This window comes from Onychomys torridus, chromosome 10, assembly GCF_903995425.1.
Source record: "Onychomys torridus chromosome 10, mOncTor1.1, whole genome shotgun sequence".
In the NCBI taxonomy this organism is placed as follows: Eukaryota; Metazoa; Chordata; class Mammalia; order Rodentia; family Cricetidae; genus Onychomys; species Onychomys torridus.
Window position 1 is genome coordinate 25,158,365 of NC_050452.1, and position 23,062 is coordinate 25,181,426.

At 47.8% G+C, this 23,062-nt stretch overlaps 1 protein-coding gene across 4 annotated transcripts in view; it reads left to right on the top strand.

Annotated features, from left to right (window-relative positions):
• Nf2 (neurofibromin 2) overlaps positions 1-23,062 on the top strand; it is a 91,413-nt gene that overhangs the window by 65,610 nt on the left and 2,741 nt on the right. Inside the window, exons 11-16 of one of the 4 annotated variants that reach the window (XM_036200804.1) lie at positions 976-1,098; positions 2,233-2,450; positions 4,367-4,472; positions 7,032-7,159; positions 9,360-9,525; positions 11,084-11,128. In XM_036200804.1, the coding sequence (XP_036056697.1) occupies positions 976-1,098; positions 2,233-2,450; positions 4,367-4,472; positions 7,032-7,159; positions 9,360-9,525; positions 11,084-11,119 (777 nt within the window). In that variant the 3' untranslated portion in view covers positions 11,120-11,128. Of the gene's footprint in view, positions 1-975; positions 1,099-2,232; positions 2,451-4,366; positions 4,473-7,031; positions 7,160-9,359; positions 9,526-11,083; positions 11,197-23,062 lie in introns of those variants that run through there. The other 3 variants (XM_036200805.1, XM_036200806.1, XM_036200803.1) reach the window with 3 other exon arrangements.

A 23,062-nucleotide genomic window follows, 5' to 3' on the forward strand; every position in this document is an offset into this window, starting at 1 on the left:
GTCCTTTCTCAAAAGGAGAATAATAGAAATAGAAATTGTTTTAGTGGAAATTGAAGAACAGATTGCCAACTGTTCACTGAGGTCAAGAGGAAAATCAAAGAGCTTACTCTATTGCTTATCTGTCGCATGATTCTTTCAATTTCAGGGCGCTTGGGGACTTGAGGTTTAGAAAGGACGGCCTTGTGGCACTAGAGTGGGGCGAGGTTGACACTAGAAGGAGCAATTGGCCGTGATTTGTCATCTAAGGCAGACGGCAGTACACTGCTCACCTTCGGCTTCTGCTTTCTGAACTCAGTGCCGTGGAGTCGTAGAGAACTATGCTGTCTTTAGTCTTGGTCCCTCATTAAGCTTGGCAGGTGGCCCAATTAACACTGTGATCCAGAAGGCTGGGGGGGGGGCAGTAGAGGCTTTGTACTGTTTCTGTAAGGGTGAGGTCTGTGCTCCTGCCTGGCTCTGTACAAGACTGTGCAAAGCCACTGCAGCTTCCTGCTGTGAAATTCTGAGTGGGAACTCTCATTCTCTGTGAGCAGAGGGAGAAGAGGCGCTATCGTGGATGAAATTGTGTGAAGGGCCGTAGGGACTGAAAATGTCAAGGTGGCTCATCTGAACAGATAAGAGAGCTGTTTTTTTCTGGGCCACTGTTTTGGGGAGGAGGAACCTATGTGGAGAACTGCCAGTCACAGAGCAGAGCCATGTGAGGTTTCCCAAATAACAGAGATTTGTATGGTCAGATCACATTGTGTGCAAGAATGTTCTTTTCTCTGCACGTGGAGACCGAATTTGGTTTTGTAATTTGTATGCCCTACTGGAATTTGTTTCAAGGAGTATAGTGTTTCATTCTGCAGTTAGTTTAGGGCAGAGTGCAGCGGACAATGAGAAGTGAAGACTAGAAAGATCCCAGAGGAGAGCAAGGCTCCAGAAGCTGGCCGGTTGGTTTCTGCGGCACTGTGCCCTGAGCTGTGCTTTTACCCCCAGATGGAGCGTCAGCGGCTGGCTCGGGAGAAGCAGATGCGGGAGGAGGCCGAGCGCACGAGGGATGAGTTGGAGAGGAGGTTGCTGCAGATGAAGGAAGAAGCGACGATGGCCAACGAAGCCCTGGTGATTTCTGAGGGTTAGGGCTCTTGGGGTGACATGCGGGCTTGTGGAATTAGGCCTCCTGTGCCCCATGGACTTTTCTCACTTTTTGAAACACCAGTACCTTTTCTTTTTGGAAAATTTAAGTTCAGTTCATTTGAAGCCAAACTCCACTTTCATAACTGAGTTGTCTTTGAATCAGGGGTTCTTGGCCTTGGCACTATTAACTCTTGTGGAGTAGTACAAGCCATAATCTGGTACTACTAAGGGAGTAGTTCTATGCTTTACTTCTACCTGCTAGCTGCCAGTAATGTCACTCCAACCTCAAAAATATCCTAGGACTGGGATGTGGCTCAGGAACAGAGCTCTTTTCTAGCATGCCCAAGGCTCTATGTTTTTATCCATTTTTATGTATTCAGTTTGGGAGCGTGGTGAGTGGGAAGACAGGTTTCAGGTGTCCTGGACTGGACTTTGAATTTATTATATATCCAAGGAAAACTGTGTACTCTTGATTCTGATTGGAGGAGAGGCATACCCATCATGCCCAGCCTACCTTGCATTTGATTCTCCAGCACTGAAAGAAAATAGTCTCCAGTTATTTGCACAGGAGTGGGCAGTGGGCATGATTCCTGCATTTGAATCACTGACTTAAAGAGACAGAACAGAGTTTAAATTGCTTATTCCCCCACAAACATAAGCTTCTGCTGAAATGCATTCTCTATGTAAAATGCTTTTTTCTTTCTTCTATGGTGGCTTATGCAAGACTGAATAGTTAGTGTGTAGCATGTCATCTGTTGTCAGAAAGACTGGGAGTCTCTCAGTGGGAAGGCACAGAGAAATTAAGACTGGCCTGGAGGCTGGAGGGATGGCTCAGTGGTTAGTAGCACTGGCTGCTCTTCCAGAGGACCCAGGTTTGATTCCCAGTACCCACATGGCAGCTCACAACCTTCTGTAACTCTAGCCCCAGAGAATTCAGTTCCCTCTTCTGGCTTCTGAAGGCACATGTACAGGTGCACAGATATATATGCAGGCAAAACACCTATAAACATAAAAACAAAAGTAAAAAAAAAAAAAAAGACTGGTTCTTATTGCCATGATGGGGAGGCCAGACGTGGGGAGATAGGCACGAACACTATCTGAGGGTACTTTCCCTCCCAGATGCGGTCTGAGGAAACAGCTGACCTGCTGGCTGAAAAGGCACAGATCACAGAGGAGGAGGCCAAGCTTCTGGCACAAAAGGCTGCAGAGGCTGAGCAAGAGATGCAGCGAATCAAGGCCACAGCCATTCGGACAGAGGAGGAGAAGCGCCTGATGGAGCAGAAGGTGCTGGAGGCTGAAGTCCTGGCACTGAAGATGGCTGAGGAGTCAGAGAGGAGGTGAGTGGCTGTTTTGGGCACTGGAGCCTGGTGAAGGGTTGCTTGTTTGGTTCCAGTCTTTCCAGAGCTGGTTGCAGCATCCTCAGACTTCTTCTCTGTTGTGGACATAGGACTATCAGAGTCCTCCTTCCCTGACAGGCTGGTGGGATGAGAGGTACTAGGAAGGCATAGGACTTCGTTCTCTTGCTGAGGGAACCTTTCTGTCGTGCCTCCACAGCACACCCCGTCTTTCTAATAGTGAAGTTTGCAGGAGAAGAACACTTAAGGGTAGCCATAGACTGCTTTTAGCCAAAGAAATGAGAACAGGCCTTTTTACATTTAAGAGAGGGGGAAGCAGTGAGCTGGAGAGATGGCTCACAGGTTAAGAGCACTGGCTGCTCTCCAGAGAACCCGGGTTTGATTCCTAGCCAGCACACACATGGTGATTTAAAACCACTTATAATTCCAGTTCCAGGGGATGCAACCGCTCCTGTGGCCTCCATAGGCACCAGGCAAGCATGGCAAGCACATGGTACAGAAACATACATGCAGGCAGAACACCCATAACTTCGCTGGGCAGTGGTGGCACATGCCTCTAATCCCAGCACTCTCAAGGCAGAGGCAGGTGGATCTCTGTGAGTTCTAGGCCAGCCTGGTCTACAGAGCTAGTCCAGGACAGGCTCTAAAGCTACAGAGAAACCCTGTCTCGAAAAACCAATAAAATAACTTTTTTTTTTTTTTTTTTTTTTTTTGCCGGAGCTGAGGACCAAACCCAGGGCCTTAGTATTTGCTAGGCAAGCACTCTACCACTGAGCTAAATCCCCAACCCCGACTTTTTCTTTTCTTTTTAATGTACATTGGTGTTTTGCCTACATGTATGTGTGAGGATATCAGATCTTGGAGTTAGAGTTGTGAGCCGCCATGTGGTTGCTGGGAATTGAACCCGGGTCCTCTGGAAGAGCAGCCAGTGCTCTTAACCTCTGATCCATCTCTCCAGCCCCTTTCACCACTTTTTGCATGTCATTCTGAGAGTATGATTCCTTGATGCCTGTCCACCCCTGGCCTCTTTCTGTGTATGGATCATCTCTCTGGGGCTGAACTCCTGTACAAGCCTTCCATGTTATACCTAACTCAGAGCAGAGTTCTGCACCAAGACACAAATGCCTTCAGTGGTGGGACTTCTTCCTGCCCAAGAAAAGTGGACAGTTGACCTACAACTGTTTTACGGGGACATGAAGAAACAGTTCTTTCATGTTCTGCCCTCTGTGGCCCAGTGTAAGGCTTGTGATGCTCTCCTTGGCCCAGCCCACTCTTCACCCATAAACAAGCAGAGTGTCTCTGGGCCCTCCCTACCCTCCCTCCTCTCAACCTGCTTCAGAGGTGGGTTGGTTATTGTTGTTTGTTTCTTTGAGACAGGGTGTCACTATATAGCCCTGGCTATTCTGGAACTCACTATGTAGACTAGGCTGGCCTCAAACTCAGGAATTTGCCTGCCTCTGCCTCATAGTGCTGCAGTGTAAAGCATGGGCTACCAGACTAGATATTTTTCTTATTTTGAGAATGCATCTGCCTGTGTTGCCCATGCTGGCCTCCAGCTCCTGGACTTACGTGATTCCCCTGCCTCAGCCTCTGGGGTAGCTGGCCCCACAGGCACAAACCACTGCATTTTGCTGACTTGTAGAACTGCCACTTTAGTTGTTTCCCACCAGCTACCCCATGTTCCAGTCTGACTTTACCATTGAGATGAACGGTACCCAGGAATACTGTTCTTACTTTAGAAGTGCTGGCTTCCTGTGAATGGCCCTGCCACATTGTCCCTGTTTGCTTTGTTAGGTGCCATGTACAGGGTTAATTCAGGTCATTGCTCTGGAGGTAAGGTGTCTACTCACTTTCTCTGTCCCCTTCTGTGGAGCTGACATCTCTGTCTTTCTTTGCAGGGCCAAGGAGGCCGATCAGCTAAAGCAAGACCTTCAGGAAGCCCGAGAAGCAGAGCGAAGAGCCAAGCAGAAGCTCTTGGAAATTGCCACCAAGCCCACATATCCAGTGAGCCTGGGCTTGGTCTATCAGTCTTTGGCTTCTTTGGTCTAGCAACTTCCCTAAGCCTCCCAGCCCTTTAGTTCACCTCACAGTGCCTTCAGGGTGACAGAACAAAGCAAATAGCCTGCATAGGACCCTCCTAGTCTGCCATTCAGCCTGGGACTGACTAGTCTCTTTCCTCTGCTCATTCCACTCTGCAAAGGTTTTGTTCTCTACCCATAGAATATCATCAATTGGAAATCTCTATCCTGACAGATATGCACTGGTGCCCAGATCACAACTCAGCTCTGGAGACAGGAAGGGCTCAGTGTGGCTGTGTTTAGCAGAGGAGCCAGATCCCCTGCTGAGCAGGGAAGAGGCGATGGGATATTCTAGGCAAGGACACAGTGTATTCACAGCACAAACATATAATCCATTCACACATATGCAACACACAACACTGCACAGTTGTGTGCATGACAAACACTGTATGTTTGTGCACGTGGCCCATTCACATATTACACAGATGCATTTAGGACACAGAGACGTAAGTGCCCAAGGTTTGAGTTGGGGAAATTCGAGCAGTTTGTTATTGCCATGTGTCCTTGTTATCTATTCCTGAGTAACAGATAACCCCAAACAACCATTTATTTGTCTCTGGGGCATGATGTGCTAACCAGGCTCATGTCTTCTCTCAGGATCTCTTAGATGGTCACATTCAGGTGACAGCTGGGACTGTGATAGTCTGAGGGCTCATCTGGGCTGTGTACCTGAAGTACATGTGTTTAAAACATCTATTGGAGGAAACTTTATAAATTGCTCTCCCTTTGCTCTTTCCTTTAGTGTGTCCTGGAGGAGAACACACCAGTTCCTTAATCACATCACACCCTGTGGGTGGATTGTAATGCAGCTAGGCAGTCCCTGTAGATAGGTATTTAGTATGTTTTCTGTAGCAATTTTGAACACAACTGCACTGAACATCCCCAAACACACATCTTTGCACACATATGTGACAATGTTGGTAGAATCAGTTCTTGTAAGTAGGACCCTGAGGTCAGATGTTCAATTGTGATGCTCGCCAAAGAGGTTATGCTAGTTTCTGCTCTCCCCAGAAGGGTTCTTCTTTCCTGGGATTTTTTTTGAAGTATAAGATAAGTAGATGTGCCTAAATTATAACTATCCAGCCTGATGAATTTTTACAGACCAGACTCTCATATACCCAGCATTTGGCCCTGAAAACAGAGTATATGTAGGGCCCAGATGTCCCTGCTCAGAACTACATTTGACACCCTCCACATGTCCTGCCTTAGACCTCATCACCATAAATGAAATTTCCGAGCTTTGTTCTTCCTAAACACTGTTCCAGACCCGGTAAAAGATCTAAGGATGTAAAAGACAGAGTGCCTTCAGGAAGTTTGTAGACACAGAAAGAAAAAGACATAACCACAAGGGAACTTTGCAGTATGGGATTGAGGGACAGACCTGTTGCAGCACTGTGCACACCACACTAAAGAACTGCAAAGGGAAAGAGCAGCCATTTTGCTAAGACAGGTCTCGAAGGGCTTTGGTGAGAGACTGTAGGAGTTGAGAGCCTTGAATAAGGAATGGAGAACTTGCTAGACATGATGACATACACCTGTCATCCTAGTGCTCAGGAGGCTGGGACAGAAGGCTCACCAGTTTGAGACCAGCTTGGGCTATGTGGTGAGGTCCTACCTAAGAAACAACAAAAGGGCTGGGGCTGTAGCTTAGTGTAGAGTGTTTATCTAACACACACGCCCCTAGGACCACGGAAAATGACAAGGAAAGAGGAAGAGAGAGCTGCAGGCAGGGAAAGAAAGGAGGACACATACAGAAGTACACAAATGGGAAATTGGTATGGCCCCAGGGACAATAAGCTGTACTCTTTATGATTTAGCGGGACAAATAATGGGGGACACTGGAGAGGTAGATAGAGGCTGTATGATAGGTGACCTTTTGTTCTTGGATAAAAAGGTCCTGCAAACAAGTCTAATGACTTCTTTATTTCAAGCCTGCTCTGGCTCTGTCTTCTGAATCTAAGCCCCTAACATCCAAGCAAAGCCTTTCTGGACCAAAGCCAGTCTCTTGCCAGCTTCCCCACAGGGCACTACAGATGCCCAGTGCTCTTGCTGGACCCACTCCACCCACCACTCTGCCTCTTGCCTGGTACCTTGCTTTGGCTTACTCACTGATCCCCATGGAAGCAATGCCCTAGTGATCCCCTCCAGCCTCCTAAGCCTCTGTTCCTGCCTTGGCTAGTGTTCACCTTACTAAACTGTGAGGATTTGCAGACATCTGCTTCCTGAACAAGACTTTCATGTGCTTAGAGCCAGGGAGCCTGTCTTCTCTGTGTCCAGCTCATAGCCCCATCCCTGGGAGTTTCCTACATGAAAAGCTGAGCATAAGTTTGTATTTGATTCAAGTGATCATGGAAATGATGAAGTTTGAGGAGAAAGTAGCCTGTCTGAATGTGGGTGCTTTGGGACCACTTGCCTGGCAGTACTGGGTGTAGAGGGCTTTATCCTGTGTGATTTAAACCTCCTAATCTGACTTTCTTTCTGGCAGCCCATGAACCCAATCCCAGCACCACTGCCTCCTGACATACCAAGCTTCAACATCATTGGTGACAGCCTGTCATTCGACTTCAAGGATACTGACATGAAGCGACTTTCCATGGAGATAGAGAAAGAAAAGTATGTACCCTCTGTGGCCTGCTTGGGGCAGTCATGAACTTGAGAGTGTGGATTTGGCCTGGGGACACAGCGGTCACCACCGTAGCCAGTCATTACCCCTGCACCCACTAGAGAACAAATTTCCTAAGTAGAAATTAAAGATAGCAGATCAGGACAGCAGTCAGTGTACCAGGATAAAATAACACTTGACAGAGGGCCTGGAATTACAGTGGTTCAAACCTTGACTGGGCCATGGTGAGTCCCTGCATCAGACTGTTGTTCACATAGTACTGAACTAGTTTTCTACCAGTCATGTTCTTCAGCGGAGGCCCTATGTCTAGAACAAAGTGAAGAAAACAAATGAAACAGGTTTCTAGGCCGAGCAAAGCCTGGGCCCAGGTGGAACCAGTACTCCTATACTGGCAATCCACCAGATCTCAGTTGCTTCTGTCAGGTGTCCTCCACCTCCTCTTTGTGGCCAGTGGAAGTGGAGCAGAGATGGAGAGGAGTCCCAGTGTAGATGAAATCTAAGTAAGATTCCTCGCAGTCCTTGAGCCAGAAGCTAATTGGTTAATAGTGCCACAGCTGGCAGAGGACAATCACGGAGGCCCTATGGATTGAGCACCTGTGAGTCTGGGCTTTTTAGTGTTTGTCTCATTTAATTCACACTAATTAACAAACATCCCACTGGTGTCAAAGGCAAGATTTAGGGACTGGGTGTATAGTTTAGTTGGTAGAGTGCTTGCCTAACACACACAAAAACCTGAGTTCAGTCTCCAACACAGTACAAATCAGGCATGGTGGCGTACACCAGTAATCTTAGTACTTAGGAAGTAGAGAGAGGAGGAGGATCAGAACTGCAAGATTGTCTTTGGCTACACAGCAAATTCCAAGTCTGGTCTGGGCTACATGAGACCCTATCTCCAAAAAACAGTTTTAGTGTTCCAGTTGTATAAAAGAGAATAGACTTAGTTTAATGAGTCACCCAGCATCACATATTTGATGAGGAACAGGGAAGAGTTGAAACCCCTTCCTCACTGTGGTGCTCTCAGAGGAGCTCTCTGTAGTCCAGCATGAACCATCATGAACCAGACTATCCTCCCTTGATCCCTCTACTGAGAACAGCTAAGGAGCTGTGATCCAGAGCTGCTGCTGTTAGCATCAGACTGACTTCCTTTCTTATTGTCCAGATGTACATATTTATGTAGTTGTGATCAGCATAAGGCCACATCCTGTCCTGTGCCTTGGTTTTTTATAGTTTGTATTTTCTTACCGTCTTAGTGTGTTTGGCTGTTATAACAAAATACCAGAGGCTAGAAAGCATATAAATAACAGAAATTTACTTCTCATAGTTCTGGAGGCTTAGAAATCCAAGATGAAGGCATTGTCGGATCAGAGGTCAATTAGAGTCTTCCTGGTTCCTAGATGGTACCTTGCTATGTGCTCATATGTGTCAGGGTCTCTCTGGGGTCTTTTTTAAGGACATTAATCCCACCACAGGCTGATGAAGGAATCACTTCCCAGGGCCTCCCTCCTAACCTTGGTGAGTTGGCCACAGCATATGAACAGGACAACACTACATTCAGCCCATAGCACTTCTCTCCTCCCCAGGCTGGCAGAGCCATCGACTGGCCACAGTAACCCTTTCAGAATGTCTCCGTATGTTTGTGTTACATGGTTTTCTGTTCACGCTCTTGTACTTAAACACTTTAGCTCAAGTGGAGACCTATTTCTTCTTGGTGTTGGCTGAGTGAATGAATGTCTACCATCTTTTCCTCAAGGCCTGAGGATGAATGGGAGAGTAGCTGTGGCTTACTGGACAAGGTCACTTGGCTGACTGCTTCAGGAAGGGCAGAAGCAGAAGAGGGTTTGGGGTGCAGGAGGCTTGTTTGATGTGAGTTCTCATACAGAACCGAAAACTGTTTGTGGCAGGGGTTATTTGAAGAGCACTCTTTGAAAGTTTATACAGGGCTTTCTTCCTACACTTTACTTCTTCCTGACCAGAGGCCCTGTGATTACTATCCCAATTGCACTGATGTGGAAGGAGATTCATAGCAGCTAAGTGGGTAGCCCAAGCTCCCTTGGCTACTGAGTGGCCAGGTTCAGACATAAACCCCAGGCTGCTCCTGGCTGCCATACTGAACAGCTTATAAGTCACGGCGCTCCTCTTCCATGCCTCAGTGTCTCCCCAGTTCTGATGCTTGGTTTCCTCCTGTCACAGAGTGGAGTACATGGAGAAGAGCAAGCATCTGCAAGAGCAGCTCAATGAACTCAAGACGGAAATCGAGGCCTTGAAACTCAAAGAGCGGGAGACAGCCTTGGACATCCTGCACGACGAGAACTCAGACAGGGGCGGCACCAGCAGCAAGCACAGCACCATCAAGAAGGTACGGGTCTCCTGCGCTACCTAGTAATGACATGGCGGGTTGGCATCTAGTTTCCTCAGGAGCCCAGTCATTAGACTGTTGCCTTTTCCTTTTCTTCCTTTCTTTCTTTCTTCCTTCTTTCCTTCCTTCCTTTCTTTCTTTCTTTTTTTTAAACATGTACTTAGTTGAGGGAATTTTTCAGCTCCTGACAGAAAGAGAATTTAATCTGCCAATGACCATGAATCCATTGGCTTGATGGAAGCAGAGCTTGTGTTAAAAGCTCTGATGAGATGAGTCCCTGTTTGAGGATGGGTTTTGATCTGTCACTGAGCACTAAAGTGATTCTGTCTTTAAAGCCAGTGGGACTTATGCCCAAGGAGCTGCCTTCCTTAATGAGAAAGCACAATGAATTAAAGGCTGTTGAATGGAGTTCCCCTAGTCTTTGTGTAAGGCCATGTTCTGAATCTCCAAATTTTTTCATACTTAAAAGGAAGTATATAGGAGAGCCTTAATGTTTAAGAGGATGAGACTTCACTTATGAGGCTCACAGAGTCCTGTCTGTCTCTCCTAATATTCAGAGTGCCCATCATTTTAGGGATTTAGAAGTTACTCAGTCCTCATTAGCAGCCCAAGAGTGTACATATCTCTTATTTGGGCAAAGCAGAAAGGTTATCTAGGAAGTTAATATTCTGCTTTTACCTGTTTGCCCCTATAAAACACACATTTGTAGCTCTAGTATTTAGGAGGGAGAGGCTGGAGAACTATAAGTTCAAGGCCAGCCTGGGCTACAGAATAAGACCCTGTCTCCTTATTCTTGAGTTTGGATGATAACTGATGTGGCTAAGTTTCATTCTTTATTTCAGGCAGTAAAGTAGTCTCCAGTTTAAGGACTGCCTCTGTTTTCAATGATTAAGTTGTCACTGAAAGTCCAGAGAAACTTATGTCTCCCCACCATCACTGGGGTGTGTGTATATATATATAGTGTCAGGAGCCCTTCTTCTTCTTAACATGTTACAGCGGACACCAAGTAGATCACTACTCCCAATAGCTAGCTAACTTACAGGGGAGGCACCACTATGCTCCACACCTTCTTTTCTCCAGCTCCTATTGTTGTCTGGGTTTCTCCTTTCAAACAAAATTATTAAACATCAAAGGGGAGTTAAAACCAGGCATGGTGGCCCACAGAACTCAGGAGACGGAGGCAGGAAGATTGAAGGTCCTTTTTGGCTACATAGAAAATTCATGTCCAGCCTGTGCTATATAAGACCCTGTCTCATAAAGGGAGGAGGATAAAAAGGGGTCTCTACCCTTAAGCCAAAACAGCCCAGAGGGAGCAACTTCAGACCCCTCATCCTGCCTCCTTGTCATCTGGACATCCTGAGCCTATGCTGCTGCTCTGTGGTGAACTGGGCTCTGAGCCACAAAAGCCTGGAGTGCTGGAACCTGGAGAGGCCAGTGTTCAAGCCGTGAAAGTACATGAAGTCACTTGTCTCGATTTCTGAGGTTTGTAAATGGCACATGTGGCATTTTGATTTCACAGGGTATGTCTTTGTTTTTTCATTTTATTTTGCTGGTTTAGCCTCAAGCCCAAGGCAGAAGACCTATCTGCATTTGAGTCCTCAAAGTAGGTTATTCCCAGGTATTCTGTCTGTGGTGATGGTCCTGCCGTCTGTGATACTAACCCATGCATGAGCTTGCCTGTCTCTGTCCTCGGGCCACGTGGAGCCCTCCCGAGGGCAGGTGATGCCTGGGGCCTGGCCCAGCATGCTTTAAGGGTGAGAGCAGGTGTCCACCCTGGGGGGCCCAGACCCGCCTCCAGGGCCCAGAAGGCTGCCTCATTCTGAAGAGCATGTCACGGGGCTGCAGGACCAGTTGCTGTGTCTATCTCATGTCACTGTTGGGCTGCGGAAGGTCATGGCTTCCTGTCCGGTCAGATCTGTCTCTAAGTCCTTTGTCTTCTTGGTGGTGTACTCCTTTGACAGATAATTCTAGCATGGAAATGGGATCAGTTCTGATGCTTTTAAGACTGATGTCTGTACAAGATGGCTCCTACCCTGTGGTGGTGCACTCTGCAGACTTATCACAGCTGGTGGCTTCTGGGTGTGGGTCACTCCTCATCTTCCTCTCAAGCTTCCCATCCTCTGCACACCCCTTTTCTTCTCTAGGGCAGCAAACCCAGAGCACTGGTGCATCTTTGAGCCCAGTTGCAGTGAGCTGGCTGTCCCATGGCCACTCTAAAGGCCACTTTGGTTTCTGCCCCTACAGCATGGAGGGAGCTGTGCATGGACAGTCTCATCTGTAGCAGTCCATTGCAGATGCCCAGGAGACGAGTCAGTTAATTAAAGCATGGCAGATTATTCTTTCAACATGCCCAGGCAATAGAAGGAATTTATTTTGCCCAGTATTAAAATGCCACCCTACCTCTATTATCACCCGATCCCCAGTCATCCCGGTCATACCTATGCCACTGTACCTCTGACACTTTCTGACAGGAGGAGAGGCCATGTCCCTTAGCATCCTCATTGTAGTCAAGTGGAAGAAACTCTGGAGCCTGACAGTGAATGGACTCCTATTTTTTCAGCTTCATGGCCACTTTGGTGGTGTTACCCTGACACCACACAGTGTGTGCTTTGAGTAGGCCATCAGAACAGGCCAGCAGGTGGATCTCTGCCCAAGTGGTGACCCCATAGCACCAGGTACCCAAGTGGATCTGTGGTGGTTCATGAACTCTGGTTAACACAGGTGAGCAGAAAATCCCGATTTGTTTTACCTGGAGCATCAGATGTTCCCTGCATATAATTAGACAGTTTCATGTGAATGTGGGGTCATATTTTTGTGTGTAATACAGAATATTTACATTCTTCAGGATCCTAATTTTGTTCATCAGTTCTCACTGAGTTGTTATAGACAAAGGAAGTTTCCTTTATAGTCAGGTTTGTATTAATTTTAAACATATAGCCATGGCCCCAAAATGACATTTGGCCAATGACAGACTGAGTACACAGTGGTGATTCTGTAAGTTTGTATTACCCAGTAGCATTGCAGCCATTTTGGACTGTGTAAAAAGCACATTCTATGATTTTCCCTTAGTGATAAGATCATCTGATGACACATTTCTCACAGCATGACCCAGTCATCAAGCAGCAAGCAACTATATATGGGAACATTCATTCATTCACACGAATGTCTTGTTTTTGTTTTTGTTTTTTTTTTTTTTTTGAGCTGAGAATCGAACCCAGGGCCTTGCGCTTGCTAGGTAAGCGCTCTACCACTGAGCTAAATCCCCAACCCAACACACGAATGTCTTAATGTGAAGTTGATTTCAAAACAGTTGCTAGGCTCTATTGAGAATTCTGATTAACCAGGGGCTACTAAAAGCAAGAACTTGGCTTCCAATAAGATTTAATTCTTTCAGTAATTCTAGACTAAATGCTGGTGGGTTTCACTGTACAGGAAGTCTGAGGAATGTGTCATTTACTAGGTTTTGGCAGTCCCTGTGGCTAGTGGCCAGGGCTCATGATGGCACCTTGTGTAAAGGTGACTCACAAGTCATTCCCATCAGTTTCTGAACCAATGCTAGCCTAGCAGAAAAGCGAGCCTTCTTGCTTTGGAGGTGGGAGTACTGACATGTCAAGGGTAGAGCTCTATTTTGACACCGGGGATGAGAGACTGTCTTAGTGAGGATTTCTGTTGCTGTGAAGAGATGCCGTGACCATGGCACCTCTTAGAAAGCATTTAATTGGAGCTGGCTTTTACCTTTAGAGATTTCGTTCGGTCCATTATCATGACAAGAAGCATGGCAGCATATAGGCAGACATGGTGCTGGACAGGTAGCTGAGCATTCTACATCTTGACAGACAGTAGGAAGAGAGAGAGAGAGAGACCGCCTTTGCTTGAGCATTTGAAACCCCAAAGCCCACCCTCAGTGACACACTTCCTTTAACAAGGCTGGACTTCCTTTAACAAGGCCACACCTCCTAATCCCTGTCAAGCAGTGCCACTCCCAAATGACCAAGCATCCAAATCTGTGAGCCTATGGAAGCTATTCCCATTCAAACCACCACAGAGATATAAAGGCTGGCGGTGACTTGGAGAGCCTATTACCCTGTGTCCAAACTAGTCAACATTGGCTTTTGTTCTGTTTTCATGAGGTTTGGTCATAGCATTCCTTAAGGAATAGGTCTCTCACTGGAATCCAGGGGTACTGTCCTTGCTTTCACTGTTCTGCCTCACCAAGAAGCTGTGTGGACATGATCTCAGCAGGTTCCTTAGTGGCTGTGAAAGGCCAGAGCTGACTCAGGGCTTGGATCCTCACTGTGTACAGTGAGGACATGACCACTCCAAGGTACAGTTGAGGAGGTTTGTATTGTAGACATGAGGGAGAGTGCAGCCAGGTCATCTGGAAGGGTCCAGAGCAGGGAAAGAAAGCAGGAGACTGAACATGGCCAGCAGACTAGACTGGGCCATGAGAGGAGTGGGGGGTAGAGCAAGAGAGGAAGGAAGAGAATGTGGGCAAAGGAGACCAAGAGAGAGGAGCCAAGAGAGCACATGGCTGAAATGTCAGGGGTCCATAGGAACCAGAAGTTGGGAGAAGGGAAGCCCATGAGCTGGAGAGGTTTAGGGTAGGCAAGTGGATGAGTGAAGCTGAGCCACAGGAGCTGAGCTTTCCTGTAGGCCAGCTTGTGCTTTGATGTGCTAATAGTCACCACTGTTAGCCATTAGAACGTCAAGAAGTGGGGCTCCCATCCTTTCTCAGTAACTTTTGCATTCCTTTTAAAATGTTCTATATGTATAAATATTTTGCCTGCATGTATGTCTGTATAGTATGTGCAAGCCTGGTGTCCACGGAGGCCAGAAGAGGGCATTCAGATTCTCTGGAATTGGAGTTGCACATGGTTGTGAGCCACCATGTGGGTGCTGGGAATTGAACCCAGGTTCTCTGGAAGAGCAGCCAGTGCTCTTAACCACTGAGCCATCTCTCCAGCCCCCACATTTGCTTTTTTTTAAGAGATAGAATCCTTATCTGTAAAAGACAAATGAGGCCTGGCAGTGGTTCACACCTATAAACCAGCTTCTTAGGAGACTGAGGCAGGAGAATCACAAGTTCAAGGGCAGCCTCAGTAATGAAGATACTGTCTCAAAGAAAAGCACCAATGGAAGAGCACTTGCTGGCATGCAGGAGGCCCTGTTTTAGATCCCAGTAGCAGATAGATCTTAAAAACCATCTGCCAGGTCTAAAACACCTTTCATCCCAGGCAGGCAGATCTCAGTGTAAGGCTAGCTGGTCTACGTAGTAAGTTTCATAGTAAGTGAGAGCCAAGCAGGACTCCACAGTGAGACCCTGCCTCAAATCCTCCTCCTCCTCCTCCTCCTCCTCTCCCTCCTCCTCCTCCTCCTCCTCTCCCCATCCCCAGGATTGTTTTGAGGTTAAATGAGAGAAGTCACATGAGCTGCTTAGTGCACAGGGAGGGAGGGTTTAACAGCATGAAAAAGAACATCTGCTTGTGGACCAGCGATGACAGAGGAGGGAGGAACCATGGGTTGTACTACCACATTTACATCTACACTGGTGGTGAGCACTAGGTGTGTTAACTGACATGTGATGAAGATGAAAAACTTCTAGAGCCAGAATTGGCTTTTCTGGACCCTTTTCCAGTTTGCTTTGGGTCTGCAAGGTTACAAGTGTTTCTCCTCCTCCTAATCTTAGGTACCTACATTTTCCACTTTTCTCAATTGATGATCAATGCAACTGGTGTGGCATTTGCATCTGAGTCAGCAAGCTGCCCTGCAGAACCAGAATTCATTTCCCTGTCAGAGAGAGAGACATGTTCCTGGCATCTGAGCCCTGAGTTACAGAGTGAACCTAGCAATCCAGTTGAGTGGGTACACAGGCCACCTTAGGCCTGAGTGTTTGGGCTTCAAGAGCTCCAGTGCTGATGTCAGGTGTGGGTTAGCTCAGCCACCATACTCTGGAGGTGACAACATCTTAAAGCAGGTACCCTTCAGGGCCACCCTGTCATTCTCACAAGACTCTTAATTTCAGTCTTCTGCTCTGGAGTTGATCCAAGAGCCAGAAAACAAATCATCCTTCATGCCCATAACCTCCAACAGAGCAGAGGGTTTCAAGGGGAGTTGACAGATGAGGAATTATGGGGGTTGTGGAGCTGGAAAAGCCTACTTTATTTGTAGATGGTTATATTGTCAGTGTCGAACTGCATTTCCCACTGTGGAGGAGCAGGAAAAGCAGAGCTCTGACATTTGTGGGAAGCCCAGCTGCCTCTCCTGGATCAGGAAGACAGAAAAGTCCAATGTCATCTTCAATTTCTGCAAAGTCTCCTTGGAGATGCAGGGCTTGTGAAATGAAGTAGAATACTTCAGGCACCTGGAGAAGTGATAAATCACAGGGAGAAATTGAGTATGCGTGAAAGGCATCTCCCACAATTAAAACAAGCAACCAGGGCCTTCCTAGTTACCTCTGGTATTCATGGATATCCTCAAAGATTGCTGCTGAGAAGTTTTTTTTTTTGTTTGTTTTTTGTTTTTGGAGCTGAGGATTGAACTCCCAAGTACTCTACCACTGAGCTAAATCCCCTACCCCATTGCTGCTGAGAAGTTTAATGCACGGTTCATACATTTATCCTTCACTGTAAACCTTTGGGCTGAGTGACTCTAATTGCTTTAGAAATGGGGCGTTGTCTGGTAGAAAATCCTCAGTCATGACATAAAGCCAGCATACTGGCTCCTCAGGGTCCAGAATCTTCCTTTATTTTTGTATTCATGGAAGAAGGGAAAGAAAAGTGGGGTGGGGCAACAGCAAGGCTAGATGTGAGCCCAGAAGAACTTGCACACAGAAGGCCTGAAGAGAGCCAGCCGGTCGTCTTGTTTTTTTGTTTTGTTTTGTTTTGTTTTTCTTTTTTCTTTTTGGTTTTTCAAGACAGGGTTTGTGCCTTTCCTGGAACTCACTTGGTAGCCCAGGCTGGCCTCAAACTCACAGAGATCCACCTGTCTCTGCCTCTCGAGTGCTGGGATTAAAGGAGTGCGCCGCCACCGCCCAGCCAGTCTTCTTGTTTTTGTTTTTTGAGACAGGCTCTTCCTGCATAGCTTGGCTGTCCTGGAACTCACTGTATAGACCAGGCTGGCTTCAAACTCAAAGAGATATGCCTGCCTCTTATTTCCTGAGTGCTGGGATTAAAGGCATACATCACCCATCCTGGCTTGAGGGCTGGTCTTAAAAGAGCTCTTCCTGGGGCTGTAGTGATGGCTCAGCATTTAAGAGTACTGACTGCTGTTAGTTACAGAGGACCCAGGTTTGGTTCCCAGCATCCCAGGCTCACAACCATCTGTAACTCCAGCTCAAGGATCTGACATCCTCTTCTGACCTTCTTGGGCCCCAAGCACAGACACACACACATACAGGATAGACACTCATACATATAAAATAAGATTTTTAAAAAGCGTGCTCTTCTTGATTGTCACCCTATGGGCTCACTCCTGAAAGCCACTCCTAACACACAGTTTCCAAGAGTCCTGTGGCTGCTGAGGGCTGTGGTTTTCTTGTTTGTTTCTGGTAGGTCCAGATAGAAGAGTCAGCCAGCCTCTATCTAAGGCTATAGCCTGATCCTGGTTTTTGTTGGGAAGCTTTACCCTGTAAAGGAGTTTGCTTTGGGAAGCATTGAGCCTACAAACCCTGCCTTGTGGCCTAGAATGTTTTATGACTATTTGAAAGTGCCTATGGCCATTATTGGGCCTTATTTGATGCAGTAAAACATTCCATTTGGCCCCTTGGCTCTGAAGATATGTTTCGTTTCAGCACAGCGCTCCCAGGGCACCTGATTGCTGCAACAGTGGGTGGGAAAAACCAGGATGCAAACTCATTCTGCAGGCTCGGGGTTCTGTTCTTATGAGCCTTGCCATAAGAACAGATTTCTCTTTGGAGATTGGCAATTTAAAAGTGACATCAGTATATCTGGACCTCTTTCCTAAGGCTTTTGCCCAGAGTGCTTGGTAGAGCGCATTTAGCCTCCACCTGCCCAGTGAGGTGAATCAGGCCGATGAGTTCATTTGTTAGGTGGAAGAACAGAGTAGCAAAAGGCCCTTCCAGCATCACAGGGCAGCAGAGACACAGGCAGACATTTCCAGACATTGCTGCTGCTTTATGTCCCTACGGATTAGTACAGAGCAGATTCCCCAGGGATTTCCTGGGCAGGTTTCGCTGTAAAGGAATTGGATTTGTTTATCGGGATGGATGTGGCCTCTCATTCCACCTCTGTTTAGCGTAAGCATGTGGACAGCTCTCTCCATGCAGACATCGTGAAGAAGGCATTTGAGTGTGAGCTGTCATGAGCAAGACTGCAGAAGAGTTTAGTGTACCCAGTTTATAGCAGTGCCCCATCCCACCTTGGCTCCAGTTTAGAGAGGGGAATGTTTATCTTACCCAAACGAAGATCGTGTTGAATCTGCTGATGCTGGCTCTGTCACCTTTCTGCTCAAGTCTGCTTGTTCCCTGTGCATCCTCATGCCAGAGAATCTGCATGTCCTTTTCTATCTCCGCCCTCCCCCGCTCCTTCATTTTCAATATGTAGTGGCGGAGAGGAAGTCTAACATGATTTTAGGGCTTGCATTTTTATGGGACAAGCTGAGTCTCAGCACTGGGAATTATTAGGTTAGTATCTAAAATGAGTTCGGCACTGTGGGTCTTATTATTTAAAATGAATTAGACAGCCCCCTCCCACCTTCCTCTTCTCCCTGGGGGTAAGTGGATTGAGGCAAGGCCCCCAGAGACTAGTTTAAGGAATCCTGGTGCCCTGATTAGTTTTCTTCTTTCCGCTTAATTGTGGAGCTTCCTTTCCATCCACTGATAGCCAAAGTGCCTCTGTCCTGTCTGCCTCTCTGCTCGCTTTTGTATTAGGACAGGATTGTCACAAAGCAGCCTTGTGAATCAATTTTCTTTCTGTGCTGATGAAAGTGTAATTCATTCTTAATCAAGCAGCCTTGCTGCTGCGGGTTTCATGCTGGAATACATTTAGTTACCCCCCCCCCCCGTCAGTCTGAGAAATGGTCCCCCAAAAAGACTTTTAGAGGAGAGATGGGCAGAGTTGGCAATCTGCCTTCTCACAGTGGGTTTTCAGCAGGGGGCGCTCTTGGGGTCAGTGTTAGAAGAGCATTAGTTGGACTCCTCCCTCCTCAGCAGGGCAGCACTGGTTACAGGTTCCTCCAGGCTTGGTGTCTGCCAGCCCTGGGACAGAGCTGTTTCTCCAGAGCATCTTGATGGAGTCCATGTCACACATACAGTGAGCAGGAGACAGCTGTGTCTGCAGATCCATGCATGGATTAGAGGAAACCAGCTGGGTAGCAGGTCATTTTTGAAGGTGGGAAAGCCAGTCTTCTTTTGTTGTTGTTTTGTTTTTAGTCAGAGTCTCTCTGTAGCCCTGGCTGGTCTGGAACTCACTCTGTAATCCAGGCTGCTGATATTTAAAGGTTAACACCAGCACATCTGGCCAGTTTTCTTTCTTTCTTTCTTTTTTTTTTTTTTTTTTTTTTTTTTTTTTTTAAGACAAGATTTCTCTGTAGCTTTGGAGCCTGTCCTGGACTAGCTCTGTAGCCCAGGCTGGCCTCAAACTCACAGAGATCCACCTGCCTCTGCCTCCCGAGTGCTGGGATTACAGGCGTGCGCCACCACCGCCCGGCTATTTTTCTTTTTCTCCGTAGGACAGGGTCTTTGTTGTATCCTTGAATTTACTGTTTAGAGTGCTCCTGTCTCAACCTCCTGAATCCTGGGATTACAGGCATGTGCCAGTGTGCTTCTTGTCTTTTGTTCATTTGTTTGCTGTGTAGTTCTGGCTGGTCTGGCCTCAAACCTGCTATAATACTCCTGTCTCTACCTTCCAAGTGCTGGGATCACAGGTGGGCACACTGTGCTGGACACTCCTGTCTTTTTAAAGAGACAAATGTATCTCCCAGATCCAGACTTGTTTAGAGTTGATGATATATCCATTTTTGTCATGTAACACAAAGGGACCTTCCTCTGCTAGTGGCTCCCTCCTCCTCCTCCTCCACAGCCTGGTGGTCATTTGGTAGGCGGGAGGAAAACCGCTTCCTCCAAGGCCTGTCTGTGTGTGTACTGAGGAAGGAAGACCAGGGACCCACCTGAGAAAACAACGCCACATAGATCTGCCACAGAGAAGGAAAAGGAAGTTAGTCTCTTCAGATTGGAATTGGATTAGAGACAGACTAAGGGCCGGTTCTGTCAGGAGAACTTAATTCCTCCTGTGTTATTCACAGGGCTGATTCCAATCAGATGTGAAGACAGCTAAAGAGCAGCAGGTCAGCCTAGTGCCTGGTGAGGAGGCTGCATGTCTTTACTCATCTTCAGGGAGCTGGTTCTTTGTGGTTTCCAGCCTTCCCAGAGGAGCAAGGTCTGATTGTCCAGGTGCCTGTGGTTGACCTTGTCTGCACCCAGTGTGAGTTTTGAAGGACTGTACATGGCAGAATGGTCACTGGTCAGGACAAGCTCAGCCAGCTTGTTCACAGAAGGCAGGTCCCAGCCTGGAGCATTGGACCTGGTGGCATATCCGTGTCTTGAGCATCTCAGCTTCACTGCCTGATGAAATAGAGAACTCTCTTTGCCCAGACAGTCTCCTAGGTATCATAGTGGTCCTAGCAGAGCCTGTACCCCATATTCAAGGGGTCTGCCTCCACAGCCAAAGGGTAAATGTTAAACTCTATAGCTGGAATTCCGCACCCCACCTCCACAGCCAAAGAGTGTATGTGAATATTGTGGCTGGGACTTGGATGGGTTCTGTTCTCAGCTCAGTGTGACATATCAGGCTCTTGAGAAAGGAAGTAAGGCTGGACTCTTTGGTTTTTTTTTTTTTTTTTTTTTTTTTCAAGTCAGGGTTTCTCTGTGTGGCCCTGGCTGCCCTGGAATTCTCTCTCTAATCCACCTGCCTCTGCACCACCATGCCCTGCTGAGGCTGGAATCTTAGTGGGCACTCCCTGGATCTTACAAGCAGAGATGTTGCTGTGCTGTGCATAGAGATCCAGTCCTATCACTGAGCGACAAGATAGCCCAAGTGTTGCTGTGGGTTCATGGACTTTGGGATGTGAAGAAAGTCTCACAAGAACCCCTGGAAATTTGTTGGCTGGTATTATGAAGGACTTAAACCATGTTCCACTTCCTCTGAGCCTGAGCTTTTCCTTTCATGAGAACCTCCTGCTTGTAGTGTGGTGACCAGCTTTCTAGGGTGAGCTCTGCCCGCATCAGAGAGAGCAGCTGACAGTAGAGCCCACGGGGGAGCTAGCCCACGGGGGAGCTTGCCCACGGAGTGCCTAACCAGGAGCACAGTTGGCAGAAACAGGTGGCAGTGCCCCAAACAAGGGCTTCTTGGGCTCTGGAATGGCTCCTTCCTTCATCATCCCTTGAGTGCAGACTAAAGAAAGAAGCTCAAGGCTTCTCTCCGAATATCCTTGAACCCCTGCCTCCTTCCTGCATGAGCTCTGCCCTCCGGTCCTGCCAGGAGGAAGGCATTTGATGTCTTAAGATAAAGGATACTGCTGAGGGAGAAGCAGGCAGAAGTGGCCACTAGAAGCATTCCAGGAGCGGGAGTGAGCACAATTCATCAGACTTTGGGTTTCCTGGTGGAATTACAAGTGCCAGAACTGTTCTTCGCTAAGGGTAGAGGGTGGGGCAGTAGCAGTCATGCCTCCCTTTGAACTGGGCAGTGACCACAGGAGGCTTTCAGCTACCTTGTACAGTGGACTTACCAGCCCTAGGGCTCCGGAAAGGCCACTCATCTGCATGACATTGCAGTGTTGACTGTGCTCTCTCTCAGCCTGTACTTTCCTGTGTGCTAAGTACAGACCCTTCTGGTGAGGGAAGAGGTCATTTTACCCTGCAATGCAGCACTGGTGGGATTCTGGTAGGAACCGCTTCCCGAAAAGTGAGCTTTGCATCCTAACAAGTGCATGCTTGAGTACCTGGAGTCAGATGCTGCCAGAACCCTCCCCAAGCACCTTGAGGGGACAGCCAGCATACTGGATAGTGGATCCAGGAATTCTTGGAGCCAACATTGTGGAAACAGGCAAGAGACTTTCAGAGGCCCCCACAGCCCGGGCGTCCTGCCTGTGGAAGTAGCCAGGCCTCTCAGGGCAGTGTGTGTCCTGGCTCAGAGGCTGGCACAGTTTGTGGCCCTTCTGCCTGCAGCTCATCTAACCAGGGCTCTGCTAACCTAGAAGGGTTTGACACCCCAGTTAGGAATGACGGCTGATGAGTTCTTAGTATGAACCAGGTGAGTGCTGAGTGTTTTCTTTGCCACCGTGAGAAGGGGCTGGCTGCTTTACTCTGTGTCAGTGTGGGGAACTGAGGCCAGTGGGTTTGGGACCTGTGCTTAGATTCCACTGCAAGTGGTTGTGGGTATTTCCTGTCCCTGCCTGCAGGCTCCTCATTCCCAAGAAACCTCCTGAGGTTGTACCAGAAGTGTGGGGACACCTTTTGATTTAAGCCCTTCCCGGGGAGGATTTTTGTCCTAGATCTCTGGCACCATTGGCTCCTTTACCACCCTGGTCCCCATTATCACAGGGCACACACACACTGTCCCATCTCTGCTGGCGCTATGGGAGAAACCCAGCCAAATGCAGTTCCCGTCTGGAGGGTGTTTGCCTCAGCAAAGAAAAGCCCTCTCCATTCCTGGCAGACTGCGCTTCCATAGAGCTTCTGGGATTGGTTCCGCTCAGAAAACAGCTCAGATGCCTCCTTGCATTCAGCTTGTTAGTCGGGAACTTCAAGGCCAAAAGATTTGGCAGGATTTAAAGAGGCGGCTCTCAAGCTGTCTCGTTTTGAGCACACTAATACTGCCTGTCTTTTGATGGTAAGGTGGGTCACAGTCTCCCTCTCCTGCCCTTTGTAGAGCTTTGGGGAGTACTGCAGAGTCTTCAGACTCAGACTACCCAAGGCCCAGGGAAGGACCAGACCAGCTAGCCTGCCCGAGAGGAGAGAGGTTCAGAGAAGTCAAGGGTGTTTACTAAGGCCACACAGTGAGCTGGAATGGAAACAGCCTGTGTCTCCCATTTAGTTACAACTGTGGCCCATATCCCATTCCATCCACTCAATAATCTATTCTCCCACTTGGAGCCAAGCTCTAAGGTAGACATTTGGGGGATAAAGACAGTGTGAAGTAGCTGACACACTCCTTTCTGGGAAACCCTGGGCTGCACCTAGAGCATATAATCTAGCCCCCAGGGCTCCATTTCAGAAATAGCTTGAAATAGGTGCGTGTGCCAGATGCTTGTGTCTACAGAGAGGCTGGGAGGCAGACCCAGAGTGGGAGTGGGGGAGGCATGTCTGCCTCTGCTCCTCTTCTCCGTTTTCTTGGGTGGTGTCTTCCTGGGGTGTATTAGGGTGACTGCTCAGGCATTGCCCAGTACACCTGTCCTGCAGAGAAGGAGAATCTGTTGTCTCTTGGCTTCCAGGCCATGGGCAAGTATGTTTTGAAGTTACCCTGAACAGGGAGCAGAGAGAGCACTCTTTGATCTGACATGGACCCTCCTTGCCCGAAGCCAT